The following is a 15,496-nucleotide window of genomic DNA, read 5'->3' on the forward strand; positions in this document are numbered from 1 at the left end:
GATCTGCTATCCTGGTTTGAGCAGAAGCCAATGTTCAGTTTTAAGAGGCACCCCTTCAAAGCTTCCCCGTAAGCTCTCCCTTGCTATTGAATAGTTCAGAAAATCCAGAAATTTCTCCAGCCAGTCAGGCCATGTTTTTGTGCCTTCAGGAAAGAGAAAATACATTAAGCTATTTATGCACAGATTGCAAGGGATCTGTTGCTTGGAAACGTGTGTGAATATACATTCAACCAGATTTCCAAAGTAGCCATAGACTTTCCTTTTGCCGGGGAAGAGAAGGAAGGAGCAAGAAAAGAAACGACATTTAGAGGCAGCAGCACTAGTGGAACTGTTTGATGATGATCATGCTGCTCTTAAAGTACCAGGTACTCCCTCTTCCAGCACCCTGGAGAATTAGGAGAATAACCTGCGTCTCTGGAATTCACTGGTGGCATGCTGGAGGTTCAGTGGTGACAGACAGAGGCATGTGCTCAGCAGCTCTGCCCAGCACTGTCTCTCAGTTCCAACCTTCATTGCTCTATCTGTATCTTGAAGACATAAGCTAAGCATGGCAGATGCATTCACATCTCCCCAATCTTTTGTTCACTGCTCCTTCAATGTTAGCTGTCCAGAAAGAAACCAGAAATAGTCACTACCCCTTGGAAAACCTCTTCATGGAGAGCTTGTTGCCACATAACGCTGGTTCAACAATCCATCCAGGTCCAATTGTTTTTATGAAATACAGCTGCTTTGGTTTTTTCCTCAGGGAATTTTCTGACTTTGCATTTAAACCATCTTTCTCCTGTGTTTGTCTCCTGAGAAGGTCTCTTCTGAAATTCCATGAACAGGTTCCACCTACAGCAGGTTGCTTAGAGCCCCATCCAACCTGTGCTTGAACGCTTCCAGGGATGGAGAATCCCCAACTTCTCTGGGCAACCACTTACAATGCCAGCTCCATTTTGCAGGGAATCAGTAGATAATAGAGGGAACAAACTTTCTCCAACTTCCACAGTTTTAAAAGACATGACCTGCCCCAGCATCCATAAAATGGCTTCTAAAAGACACGGAGATGGCTCACGGCTTCTCACCATCTCAGGCAAACCAGGCTGCTGCTGCTCAAAGGAAGAGGAAGCAGGGCCCCATCTTTCCTTCTCTGTAGGAGGGAAAGAGGGAACAGGTTTATTTGGAACAGAAATCCCAAGAGGAAAACCTCTCCAGAACTGGGCTTGCTTGTCCTTCTACAGTTCTCCTATGAGGAATGGAAGGAGCACAGAGCCAGGAGCAGTCGGACCAGGCAGCACTTGGTCCAGCTCTCCAGGCGTTTGACATTCTAAAAGTCAGTGCTGCCTCAAGGACCATGCTGCCCAAGGCAGGCATCTGCTCACCAATGCCTGCTCCTGGTCCTCTAGAAGTGACTTGAGTTAGAAAACAAAAATCTAATTTCGGTTGAAAGCAAATAGTTTTCATGGCTTGAAAAGCAACAGGCCCAGTAGTAACGTAGCCTAACTGCTAGGTTTTGGTTTTTTGTTTTAAAACAGGGTGTCCAAAAGGTACTTATGGATCAAACTGCCAAAATTCCTGTAAATGCATGAATGGAGGCCACTGCGACCCTGTGTCAGGAACGTGTGACTGCGCGCCCGGTTTCATTGGAGCCGACTGCAGTAAAGGTAAGCCAACATTCATGTCCTGCCTCTGTCAAAACACAGCACAGAGAATAATTTGCATAAGAGTTTGTCAGTAGAAAAACAGACAGATCCCAGCGACCTCTTCCTTGAATTGTAAATCAGGATTCCAGCTTTGTAAAAAAATCTCTTGCAAAATATTTTCCCTCTCTTCTGCGCACGTAGGAGCGAGGACACCCATCCCAGGATTACAACCTGCTTGCCCAAATTTATTTCTAGAGCCAGCTCAGCATGAGTTGCTCCAGTTCCTTCTCCCTGTCCAAAATTTCGAGGTTGAGAAATTATCTCAATATTTTGCTTCACACTATGGTGCCATTAGTTTCAATAAATGGGAAAAAGATCAAGTTTTGTCATGGCAAAGACTGGTAGAGACTCCACGGCAACTTTACTGTTACTTCTGTGTTTCAGAGCTAAATGATGTGGCTGAATTTCTGTGCTGTTTCCAAAGCTCTGATCTCTGTGGAGTTCTCTTCAACCTATTCACAGAAAGGCAATGTTTGAATGTTTAGGAGCCTGTAGCTTCTTCCTCTGGTATAGGACAGCATCAATATTAAAGAAGGAATGATGCTTTTTAGCTGGAAGGATGAGCAACTGATATTTCAGTTATACACTCACATTTTGGTAGGAAATCTTCTAAATACTCCGTGTGAAACCCCAGATTATATTTATAACCTCAGGTAAAGTCTCGGAGGATGAAGCAGTCATGCCTTTGGATGGGTTTTGGTTTCGTAGGTGTTGCTTTGAAGCACATTAGGTGGAATAAAAATGAAGCCAACTCTACCTATAAGATCCCTGCCTATGTTAAAGATGAAAATTGTTTAACAAAGGCCTGTGTTTCCTTCAGCTTGCCCCGAAAACCGATACGGGAAGGACTGCGCCCAGTTCTGTGCCTGTGGTAAAGGTCAGTGTGACCCACAGACTGGCAAGTGCTCCTGTCCCCCCGGCCAAATGGGACCTGGCTGTCAGCAAGGTAACAAAGCGGGACCCGAGGTCACCTCGTCAGTGGTGACACACTTAAAACACCCAGCAAACAAAACCCAGCACCAAACTTTGTTTGTAGCTGCCTTTCCCAACGCCTTTGCTCGATAGCGTCGCCGTTGGGTGTCCTCAGCTCTGCCCCTCTCTGCTCCATCACCCTGCCTTATCCTGCCCACATCTCCCCGCTTCGCTCTGCCACCCCCAGAGCCAGGGCACTGGGATCTCCACGGGGCTGAGGAGATATGGCAAGACAAAGTGTTTGGATAAAACTGAAAACAGTCGTGGAGTGGTGTCCTGCCACCCTCAGGAGACAAATTATTGGGGTATTCTGTGGGGAGCATGTGTTTGTATTTATTCCCTGTCACCTTCTTCCTTTGTTTTGTTGTTGTTGTTTTGGGGTTTTTTTTGTTTTGTTTTTTGGGGTTTTTTTTGTTTGTTTTGGTTTTGGGGTTTTTTTGGTATGCTAATTTATTTTTCTTTACAAACTTTGTTAATTCTCTGTAGTGTGTCCCCAGGGACAATATGGCCCCAGCTGCCACCTGACATGTACCTGTCAGAATGGTGGCATCTGTGACCACGTGGATGGCAACTGCACCTGCGGGCTGGGCTGGACAGGAAGATCCTGTGAGAAAGGTGATTTTCTGCTTTGATGCCAGGGGACTTGTACATTCAAGCAGAAGTTTGAAGTGTCCCCAGACAGCCAGAAGAGGGGACAGACAGTTTTTGCTAAAGTAGATTGCATCACTGCTGCATTCCCCTCTGTAGCTTCTCTCGTGCAGAACTACCCCTAGATAGAGCTTCAGGTCTTTTCTCAGAGACAGTTTCCTTGTGTGTTATGCTTGTAACTCTCATAAATTCCTTTGCAGGGACTCTTATTTCTTCTGCTGTCCAACTTTTGTATTCCTTTGTTTATGGGACTATTGTTTTGTGTCTTCTTTCATGCGCTGCTCCTCAGTCAGCAGAAGCCTATGTCTCCCTCCTCTCTTGTTGTGTTGTTCTCTTCCATTTGACACTGGATTGCAGTTCAACATCCCATGTATTGACTTCACAGATGTTCTGACAACTTCTGTCCAAAGCAGTTGAGCTTGTCCTGCCATCTCTCACCTTTGCTTCTCCATGACAGCTCTCCCTTACACAAAGCAAAGCACACTAACAGAATAAGCTCAGTTTTCACTTCAGAAACCCTCCTGCCAGCCCAGAGTAGACTCTTCCCCCATCTGTCCTTCTACCTGTCTCCCCAAAACATTCTCCATTTCTACCTTCCCATGTTTCTCTGTAGATGAGATATTTCCAGACTTCAGTGTTCAGGAAACTTTGAGTTCTGAGTTCACATTCATGACAATGTCATCCTTAGAACATAACTGCCATGGTTCAAGCCCCCCAGCATGCTCTTAGGAACTTATTTACAGCCTTTCTGTCCCTGACACCTGCAGAATGTCCACCTCAAACTCCATAAGTATCTTTACCAAGAGCTGGACTTTACAGGGCAGCGTCCCTATATAAAAGTATTATATAGAAATGACACTTTTTAGCAGCATTCTGAGATATAATACTTTCACTTTGCACTTGAGAAGACCCAGAAGCCCAATTCATGCATGTGTGTGTGTGCAGAGAATAAGCAGGGAGAAAAGGAAAGATGCTACATGGAGGTACTCACAGTGAGTATTCAGTGGACAGTGAACGATCACCCTGGACAGGCACTAAAAAATTTGCAGTTAACCAGTAAGTGACCGACCTGTCATTTCCCAGACCAATTGTGCTCCTCTGTCTGTCCCTGTGAATCCCTGTAAGTCACCCACAGGCTGCATTGGGGTCGCCAAGCCTCAGCAGGGTGATGCAGGTGTCGCCACATGGAGTCGTGGCTCGTGGGTGTATCTTACAGATAAAAAAACATCTCTGGAGTGGAGCGTGGGGGGCAGACATGCACAGGTTGTATAAGGGACTGTGTGTTGTATCACTAGAAAGAGCTTCGCTGTTTATCTTCTGACAGTGAGAGTGAAATTATTGGAAAATCGAGTCTTGATCTCCACAGCAGTGTGGGTTTGAGCGTGTTTTGACTGGAAATCAAAGACAGCTAATCAGGCATCCTTTTAATAGTGATTAGATGTGATGCTCTTGAAAGATCTTGTCTGGCATTTGGGGAGTTCTGAATCTGATTACTTGGACGGCCACGCTCGCTTAAGTTCGTCTGCCCGGATTCAAATTATCACAGCAGTGGGAAGTTAACTTATTCAGAGATGATGCTGGGGTTAATTATATTGGCACAGTCCCTTTTGCACGGCTTGGCTTTCAGTAATTTGAGATGTGTTTGGTACTGTGAAAGCAGATATCTCATTATACATGGAAAGGCTGTTGCTATGTGTGAAAAAGATTCTCCTGGTTTTATTAGAAACTGGAACAGTGTGAACTCCAACGATAACACAGAGGAGGAAAAGCTTCATGTTTACTTTCACACTTTCTAAGTGCCTAAAAGAAAATATTGCTATAGATAAAAAAAGAAAAAAGAAGATAACATTTATACCATTCACTACACAGCTTTACAGCCCTTGGTGTGGGTTCAACATCTGGTATGTGAAGAGACAAACTAAAAGAGGCAGACTATTAAAAGTACGAGGAAATTATCGTTCAAACATTTCTATAATATAAATGATTTTTAATCAAAGTATGTAAAGGCATCACAGTTGGGCAGAAGTTCTGTGCCTTCATAACATAAATTCTTGAGTCTGCAAGTTATCCTCTGGGCATCACCTCTCAGCAATACATTTTTGGGGTGAGGTCAGTGATTGTTTTTTTGTCTGTTTGTCTGCTTTTCTGTCCGTGTCCTGCCAGCAGAATGTCTTCCGGGGAAGTACGGCTCTGGCTGCACCTTGGACTGCTCGTGCCAGCACAACGGCACCTGTGACAGGTTCACAGGGTGCTGCCAGTGCCCCCAGGGCTACTATGGGCACTCCTGCCAGCACAGTAAGTGGGGCACTCGGGGTAGTTGTGGTGGGAGGTGGGGCTTTGGAGTAGTTGAGAAACACCCTGCTGGTTTAGTAAAAATTTTGGGGGTATCCCAGATCGCCTGGCTGCCTCCAGATCTTGCATGTCTCTGGTGCTGGGTGGCACAATCTTGAAATCACGTGGCATTATTAGAGTTAAGGGTAACTATCACTTTTGTTGGCTCCCAGGGAACGTGGCTGAGAATACAAAGGATTTTAACGGGGTGTATGATTTTATTCATCAACCTTCCTGGCTTTGATTTTTTCAGGGTGTCCCCTTGGATTTTATGGGCTGGGCTGTCTTCGCACCTGTGCCTGTAAAAATGGAGCGAGCTGTGATGCAGTGACAGGACAGTGCATTTGTCCTTTGGGGTATCACGGTGTCCACTGTGAAAAAGGTACTGGTACCCCTCTGATGTGAGAGAAAAAAAACGAACAAAAAACCAAAGCCGAAACAGACCTCAAAAAGCCTCATGTAATTACTCAAATATTTGTTTGTTAAGAGCAACTTCTTCCATATTTTCTTTGTGTATATCCTGAAACATTGAAATTGGGAAAGATTTCCTGTTATACAGCTGGGTGTTCTTATTCCCTTAGAAATTAACTAATCTGGTTCCGATTAATACAGTGAAAGTCCTGGTCTCCATGATGTCTTGGAGCAATGAGTTCCACATGTCATTTATTAAAAATAAGTCCCTTTTACTGATTCTAAATTTGCTTCTAAAGCTCCAAATAAGATTATTAAATAGGTGCATGTCAGACCTGCTGAGTGTTATGGAATAGTCTTCTAGAGAGTCCTAATTAAAAATGAAAATAAGTGCCAGTTACATTTCTGGGACAGATTTACAGATACCTTTGATAGGTTAGGTTAGACAAACCCAACGTAAGGAGAGCTCATACAAATATTATGCAATTCCACTGCCTTCAATTCTTCATTAAACCTGGCATTTACACTGGCTTCAGCAGAGAGTTTATGAGCTTTCCTGTGAGACATCCTGGGAAAACCCCTCTGGCTTTAACATACATCTTGCCATTCAAATGTGCATCTAAAACCTTCTCTTGGTGTCAGCCTGTGACAGGGGTTGGTTTGGTGAGAGGTGCCAGCATCGATGTGACTGCGGAGATGCTCCTTGTGATCCAGAGACTGGGAAGTGCCTTTGCCCCCCTGGGAAGACTGGAGACAAATGTGACATTGGTAAGAGCAGTGTTTTGAAGGGCTGGACTGTGAACAGTTAAACCACTGTGACCTACTGGTTTAAGAATAACTGCAAAAGGACATTTGCTGGTGTTCAAGACCACATTGTTTGTAGCAAATTGCTCTTACGGGTTATCAACACCTTTATCAGCAGGGCTGTACCTAGTGATTTAATCAATATTTAAATTGATACGCTGATAGGAAAAATGTTTATGGGTCAGCTGTAAAATGTCACTTACCTGGAGCTTCGGACTTTTGGGCTGGGGAAAAATGGACCAAGAAGTTTTGCAAATGTAGTGGTGAAGACTTAAGGAAGATACAGATGGGCATCAAGGGCTCCAATTTCTGTGTGTTTTGTCACATGAACATTTGTGACCCTTTTCAGACTAATGCAAAAGTATGACCAGCTCAGGGTTTGCTTTCCCTGGAAGTAGGGCAGAATCCCTATGGGTAAGGGATATCTAAGCAGCAGCTGTGCTTAGCTCAAGGCCAGGTTGGACGGGACTTGGAGCAACCTGGTTTGGTGGAAGGTGTCCCTGCCCATGGCAGGGGGCTGGGGCTGGAACCAGATGAGCTTTAAGGTCCCTTCCAACCTAAACCTTCCTGTGATTCTATGATTACGATGGAGTAGATTTAGGATAACACCAGAGTAAAAGGAATTGGAGTGGTTTAATTGAGTGTAAGAGATTTGTGATCTGGATGCTGTGGCAAACAAGATGAAAGAAGGGAACATCCATGTGCTACTGTGGAGCTTCATACCAGGAACCATAATCCTCCAGCGCCCCTGAAACAGTGGGGGAATATTATTTCTCCTCTTGTCCTAGGATAGGGCAGGAAACAGCTTTGAACAGGCAATTAATAATATAAAGTAATTGCTGAAAGCTTAAGCCCTAGTGCAACCTGCAGAAATAAAGTGGAAAATTATTTGTTTTGACCACTGTCACTGTGGTCAGAGAAGGAAGTCGCCCAGTCTGCAGTGCTGCTCCAGTGGGGAATATCAGGCACACAGCACTGGGCATCCACAGGCCTTTCCAAGGAAATTTTAGGCAGAACTGAAACGCAAGGGGGAAGCTCAGCACCAAAAATGGGAACTGAGGTTTTGCTTCTTGCAAACTCTGCGAGTCACTTTTATTTTTCTCAAATCAGCTAGGGTAGCCCCCATCCATGAAAAGCTGTTATGGGGTAGGTTTTATTTGCATTTTTATTTTCAATTAGGCTCAGTTCATCTGTGATATAACTGCGAGCAGCTGTGACTGTGCAGCAGCCATAAAGATAAAAGGCCTGATTTTAATTTGAACTCTGGTAAAGCACCCATTAAACAGGCAAAATGTTAATTAAAAAAAAAAAAAAAGAGAGAGAGAGAATATAACAGAATTTTATGGGCGTTCTTTTTCTGTAGTAAATTAACATTGCAGACTTTCAAACAGATGTCTTAAATACACATTGTTATTAACATGAAAATGTGGTATTACATAAATTAAAATCAGGTCCAGAGGTGTTTGAGGAGACCTTTTCTCATAACGTTTCCTAATTGAAAAGGCCAAGCTCAGAGCACACAGGGTGAGTTCTCCCACGTGCTGGGGCTGCAGCTGATGGGGGGCTCAGCAGAGCTTTATTTACCCAGGGGTGCTCGTGGGAGAAAGGCAAGGCCCTGGGTGCTCACAGGGTTTCCCAGCCAGGAGAGAGAGACAGGGCTATTGTTTGCAGAGTACTTCACACCCTGCCCTGTGACCTGCTGCTCACTTTCCCTTCACGCCTGTACCTCTGATGCATAAAAAACTGTGATGAGGATTTACCAGCCTAGGTATGAAACAGATTTGTGTTTGGAAGTGTGATTTTTTTTTTTTTTTTTTTGTGAGTTTGGTTTGCCAGGAGGCAGCAGAATTGTGCAACCGGAGCAAGACATAGGAGTGTATATAAAATGCATTAATTTTCAATTCCACATTCTGTGAGTGAAGGCTCTTGGCCGGCACCCACTGACAGCCAAGCCGTGCAGGAAGGAGAGGGGCAGGAGATAGTGTGGATCCAGGATGCTGACAGTAACTTTCCTGAGCAGATCCCAAGATGTTTTCTGTTGGGCTGTCAACCCCTGTTTTTACACCAGTAATGATTTCCATTCTGGGAACTTCTTCAGGACAGCTGGGCTGCAGTTTGGGCAGACCATGTGGCAGACGAAACTCAAAGGCTGCGGTGCTTTCCAAAATGTCATGTTTTAATGTTAACAGATGCAGGTGTCTAAGTAGCTTCCTGATTCCAGAGAACAGGGAGACTGCTAGGAAGTGTTCCACCTCTTCCAAATACTCCTGTCCTTCCAGGATGCAGGTCAGACCGGTATGGCCCCAACTGCTCCCTGCGGTGCCAGTGTGCCAGCAAATCCCAGTGCAATCCATACAACGGGAACTGCGCCTGCCCAGCCACCTGGATGGGGCCAACCTGCAGAGAAGGTAACACGGGCTGGCAGCGTGCAGCCTAAATCATTGGTTGCCCATGGTGGTGGTCAGTGTTTGGACAGGAGTATCAATTATTTAGACATCTCTTCTTAATGAGGTACAGCATTGAGGGGAAGTTTCTTCTCAGTTCCTCCTTCCTTTAGGAAACACATTTGGGAACCTCCCATCTGAGAGGTGCTTTTGCCTGCTCTCTGCCTCTGTGAGGAGGACGATGTAACTGTCCCCTACCTGCTTTTCAAGGCTACCATATATTGAATTGTTTAAGTGTAAATGGTATAATCTATATACTATTTGGGTATTATGTTATATAGACCTGAAATCGTGTTTCTACTTAATTCTCTAGGTGGCCCTGCAAAGCTTCCTTTTTATGAAGAACAGAGTCAAGAAAGAGGGAGTATTTTTCCAAGAGCTCTACAACAGTAACATTTGGACTAATAAACGAACTGTTTTATATGCACAGACGGTATTTGAATTTGGATATGAAAACAGTTATTCAATTCAGCTTGAATTGTGCTGAAGTATTCACACTTCTTATGGAAGACTACAGAGGGCATTTAGTAGCTGGATCCTTTTAAAAAGTTGAATCTGTTTCATGTACTTGTTTCTAGCCTCTTGCCCCTCCATTAATCTACTCTGGACATTCTTCCTGATATTAATATAATTTATCACTTGAAAGCTCGGACATGTTTTTAATCAGACCAGCTCCAAAGAGTATCAGGACAAGCAGCGTGGAACACATCAACATTCAGTGAGCCACACCACGTATCAGGGACCTTCTAAACCCTCCTGACAACCAGCACCACGTTTAATGAGTGTTTCACAGATTATGAAGCTGGTACAGACCCACTGCAAAATCACACTGCACAGAAACTAGTGGGATTCACCAAACTGACTCCTCTTTGAATAACACTGTGTGTTCCAGAGAAACATGCAGTCTAATTTTAAGCTTGCAGCTGAAGAAGAATCCACCACAGTCTCCAAGAAGTTCTTAATTAATTTAGGAGCATCTACTGCATTTCTAGTGTGGGATTGACTGATTGGAAGGTCTCCGTCTGTATCTTGCTTATGTCTGAATCCATCTTCCAAAGAGCGTGGTGTCACCTGTCAGACTCTCCTGGCTTTCTGCCTTCTCACATCGTGTCAGATGAGTTTCAGTGGTTTGTCAAGTCAAACTGTGCAGCAGATCTCCTCAAACAGTACCTGCTAAGGCAGAAGAGGTTTTGTTTTTGATGGAGAAAGCAGATAGTAAACAAGGATAGATGTTTAAAGATGATACCTCTGTGGGTTTTATGATTTTGCTGCACAATTTTTTTTTTTATTAGCTCAGCTTAAAACAGTCCTGATACCATTCAACAGCTGCTGGTGGTGACTTCATGGAACAAAGACGTTTTGGTGCTATTTTGTCTCTGTAGACAGATTGTTCTTTGATACAGGACTATGTTGTTATAAAGAATTTATGTTCTATATTTTAATATCCTGAGTTAACCAGACTAAAAGATTTCAGAGTGCCTTTTTATACCTCTTTAGGTTAGAAGCTACAAAGCTATGCAGTAACCACTCAAGCCTGACTCTATCAAAATTGCACTTAGGAAAGGGCATCAGGACTGTGGGCTCAGTAGACATGGAAATATGGGCAGTCCCAGATCTTGGTTTACACTCCATTCACCCACCATAACGAGCTGCAAGAGCAGATTTTTGTCTTAGAAGAGACAAAATTACAATAACTGATGGTAATTTGTGATTTTTTAAGACCTTTGTTGCTGTGCCTGCATAAGTGATGAGTTGGTGAAGTAGGATCCAGTTGGTTGGATGAATAGTTGAGGTAACAGTTTTACCCCACAGTTCACCTCAGGTCTGCAATGATTAACTGTCCAGGACAAAGCAAGTGGCACTTGCTCACCTGTGATCCAATTCAAACTGTGATCTCTTGGAAGCAATACTGGTTTGGAAGGTATTTTTTCAAGCTTCATGGAAGTCTTATTGTTGTTATTCGTCACTTCATAGGTACTGAAAGTAAAGATGTTTGTGAATGTGTCAAAATTAATTAACCTACTGTGCTTTCAGCCAGAAAATCAGTGTGGTTGATGCTGATCCTTTGTCATTTCTACTGCAGAGCTCTGTAAACGTTCATGGAAAGTTCATTCAGTGTAAATGTGACAAAAATCTTGCTCCAAAACTAGTCAGAAGCATGTGACTTTCAGTAGGCCTGTGACATTTTAAATGTTCTTTTGGAGATGTGAAGACCTGGGTCTGATCCTACAATTATGTGCATTTGGGGCAATTTCACTGTACTGGAACTGATAAGGTAAATGAGGCAATGAGATATAATCTTAGCAACTGCTGGAGAAGAAGAGTTCAAGTTGAGCAGTTGACATATTTTGATCTTAACTGTGTGTTTACTGCAGAGCCAAACTACAACAGTAATGCAAGTGTCTCATTGTACTCGAGATTTTGTGTGGAATCATCAGGAGAGTGAAGTTGTAGGAGATCTCTGAAGGTCCAGGTTCCCTTCAAAGCCTGGTCAACTTCAGAGTTAAATGGGATTGCTCAGAGATTCACCCAGCTGAGTTCTGAATATCTCCAAGGCTGGAGATCCCACCACCACTGTCCTAGTGAAGATTTCATGTTTGGGTTGGTTTTTTTTTATTATTTTTCCTGTTTTCCAATTTCCCAGGTTTCAGCTTTGGACCACTCCTTTCAATATGGATCTCTGAGAAGTGTTTGGCTTCATCTCCTCTACAGCCCCCATGGGGTAGTTGACTAAACAGTTGTGCCTTCTCTTCTGAAGGCTGAGCAGAGCCTGTTCCCCTCAACCCAACTGCACCAGCCCCTCTTACCTCGGTGACCCTCCACTGGTCCCATTCCAGGACATCCGACATTCCTTCAGGGATAGATACCCAGAGACTGATGTGGTTACTCAGCACCTGATGCGTAAAACCCTGACACTGCTGTCAAACAGCAAAAATGTATCAAATGTACTGTTTTTTTGTCTTATCTTTGTGTACTGGCACGTGACTCAAGCAGCTAATCCAAGGGGAAACTTCTCTCAAGCCATGTTATTTACACCTGTGTACACTTGTTTACATTTTCCACAGTACCTTGATAATAGCATTGTAAATATGTAGTATAAGGAAATAAAGGATTTTTGTATTAAGTGTTTTTAAAGAATGTCACAATTTTAGGTACATGATGAAACACATCTTTTAGGAGACGGATACTGAGCCTGTGCCAATGGATTAGAGGACCAGCTAGATCTGCTTGGGAAATATTTCAGTAAACCTTTTTTAAATCAAAACCTGCCAATTCATACAAAACCATTCATATGCAATAGTCTTTTTTATTCATTCTTCCATCAAAATACTTTTTAGCTTCTTTATGATATTGCCTTGGAGAAAGAAGTTCCCCTCAGTGCCATCAAACAGATCATTCTGATCTGGGGCTCAGTATGACTTTCTGTTCCAAAACAAAGTATAGTCATTTAAAGGTAAAAATCAGAATTTAAGATTAAAAAAAAAAACTAAAACATGAATTTTGATTGGGGTAGTTTGGAATGTCTTGTCTTGGTTCTCTATTTCCGAAGGTTTTCACTTTTTTCACAAGGGAGGGAAAATGTTTACAGAATTTTCTTTTCTAGAAGAGCCATGACTTTACATTATTAACTATTAATTAAGGAAGTTTACTTATTATGTCATTATTAGGTTTTGATTCTCCTTCCTACTACAGATTACTCATTTATCTAATTCTTTACCTACAAAGTAGACTTTATTAGACAGCATGGACTTTTTTAATGAAAAAACTACTAAATCAGCTCATCCATAGATTAATTTTCTGGCAAGTGATTGTAGCTACTACTAAACTAATATAACTCTGCTTATTTGCTTCATCAGGTTCCAGTGAAAGAGTGTCAGGGTGATACTGTCCTGACCATAGCACAGGGGCTTGTGGAAAATGAAAGCGAAAACTTCAGTGAAAATGGAGTTTGTAGTTAAATTGATGTCCATCTTCCACTTTGTGAAGGCCTTTCTTGGCTCCCCGTTTCCCAGGAGGCTGAAGTTAATTACTCTTTCTTGAAGAGTGTGCTCTGTGAATTCCTCTGCAACACACTTGCATGTGCAGATAACTCCTTTCAGAAAGACATTGGAATTATTTCAGCCATGCAGTTTCCGTGCCAAATCCCCCTCTCTTACCTTGTGTATTCCAGATAACTTCAGCTGGAGTGGAAATAAGTGGAGTGGAACTCAGTGGGTCCAGCAGAATCTTGCTCAATGCGAATGCGTGAAACCAGAACAACATGTTTCAAGTTAGACTTCACTAACACTATTCTCATAGGAAAACAATCAGAATTTTAAAAATTCCCCGCTTCCCCTGCCAAAGATTATTATTCTACTTTTATCCTTTTTATGTTGAAGAACCATGGCTATTAAAGTTTGCCCAGATTCCTTGCCAACCATATTATTTTGATTGGCTGCAGATTTCTGTTTGTGTAAGTAATAACCAGCATAGTGTCAGGAGTTGCCAACGGGACAAACATGGAAATAACACCTTTATGTCCTTCCCAGAAAAGGCAAAGACACATTTTGCAGCCCTTGTGGCTTCATACTGCAGATCAAACAGTGACTCTGTTAGAACTGAAGTTCTTATCGGAGCAAAGTAAGCTTAAGAATAATTTTTGAGAGAACTGGTAGACCAAGAAACCTCCATCCTCCCATCCTTGTGGTATTTTTGTTATATTTAGACTAGAAACCTTCTCACTCCCCAGTTCCTGAAGGACTTTTCCTGCAGGTTGACCTGTGGCTGACTGAGCAGCTCCAAGCATGAGCTGCAACTGTGCCCAGTAATTCTTTTGCAGGGTAAAAGTTTTAAATTCTGGTACTGTGTAAAGCAATTTTCCAGCAGTAAACACCAAATCTCTGACTTGTAGAGCATAAATTGTTCGTTCTGTTCTTTTTATTGCTTTTAATAAGCACTTGCATAGCAGTATGTTATGTCTTTGTGAATTTGTAACCCCTCTTCAAGGACTGTGTGGGATGTATCTCAGATCTGTACTGTACTTTCTGTTGTAGACATATCATAGTGAAGGGATGCTGATTTTTTTATATATAAACATGTCATTAAAACTTGTCCTTGTTTTTCCTTTATTGATAGCCTTGAAGCAACAGGTTTGTGTTGTGGGTGAAACTTTATTCTGTTGAACCCGTACTCTTGGGCACATGATGTGACTCTTGGGGGTCCTGTGCAGGGCCAGGAGCTGGACTCAGTGATCCTTGTGTGATCCCCTCCAGCTCAGCATATTCTGTGATTCTGTAATTTGTGTTTAGAGCAAACAGACTGAAATCACACCTGCTTTTAGTGGTTTGTGTAGAATAAAAAATGGCCTGTGCACAAACGGGTTCATGTGTGATCCCTGACCGCAGCAACCTGGCCAGTGACTGAGACTGATAAGTGGAGGTTTCTGGCACTCAGACTCCTGAGTATCAGAAATATTCAAAACACAGCATAAATCTTGCTGGAAGAGGATGGATGTGAAGTGCAACATTTCTGCAAGACTTGGGCACGAAGCACTTTGAAGGCATTTGAAGCCACACACCTGTGGGCTTCCATCAGCCTGCTTGGACACTTCCCAGAGCCTAATACTGCTGAACAAACAGCCTGGTTCACCTTCAGGGTATTGTCTTCTCACATTGGCAAGAGCTGAAGGAGCACATGTGCCTGTTTAATGCCAAATAATGCGGTAAGTGTGTGCTGGATAATTGGAAGTAGCGTGCTAAATTGAATTCAAAATGTGTAACAAAGGGGGGACGGTATATCAAGCTGTCAGAGCAAAAGTGGACAGCTATGGCTTGGTAGCTTCTGGGAGAGCAGCTCTGCAGGCTTGGAATCCTTTTTAAATTTTTGGGCAAATGTTTTAAATTGAGCCTTGTAATACTGCTGGGTTCTGTCGTACATGATTTACTTCACTTTTCCTGCAGTTTTCAACAAGGAATAGAATAATTAAGTTCATTTGGTCTGTCATCTTTTTAACATATGTTCTAAAAATAATCCTTATAAGCCTTGTAACTTACTCAGTAATTGCTTTATTAGAAGCAATACTTAAACTATTCAAAGAAGTTGTTGATGTTATTGCACTAACCTTTCAGATTGCTATTAAGAGCTGATCAAAAAAGTAGGCATGGAATATTTAACCATAATATTCTCAACATATGCAGAGTTAGCACTGGTCTGTGTCTTAAA

The 15,496-nt window shown here is 42.7% G+C and overlaps 1 protein-coding gene across 1 annotated transcript in view; it reads left to right on the top strand.

Annotated features, from left to right (window-relative positions):
- The window catches only part of LOC114063687 (multiple epidermal growth factor-like domains protein 6), a 192,362-nt gene extending 177,961 nt beyond the window's left edge, over positions 1–14,401 (top strand). The window contains exons 31-38 of the mRNA XM_027896137.1: positions 1,518–1,646; positions 2,506–2,631; positions 3,144–3,272; positions 5,469–5,600; positions 5,890–6,018; positions 6,690–6,815; positions 9,131–9,259; positions 9,609–14,401. Coding sequence (XP_027751938.1) covers positions 1,518–1,646; positions 2,506–2,631; positions 3,144–3,272; positions 5,469–5,600; positions 5,890–6,018; positions 6,690–6,815; positions 9,131–9,259; positions 9,609–9,688 — 980 coding nt within the window. The 3' untranslated portion in view covers positions 9,689–14,401. The remainder of the gene's footprint in view (positions 1–1,517; positions 1,647–2,505; positions 2,632–3,143; positions 3,273–5,468; positions 5,601–5,889; positions 6,019–6,689; positions 6,816–9,130; positions 9,260–9,608) is intronic.
- Positions 14,402–15,496: the final 1,095 nt, after the last annotated feature.

This window comes from Empidonax traillii, unplaced genomic scaffold (genome assembly GCF_003031625.1).
Source record: "Empidonax traillii isolate 1590-97213 ecotype Southwest subspecies unplaced genomic scaffold, ASM303162v1 scaffold482:size1200881, whole genome shotgun sequence".
NCBI classification, from domain to species: domain Eukaryota; kingdom Metazoa; phylum Chordata; class Aves; order Passeriformes; family Tyrannidae; genus Empidonax; species Empidonax traillii.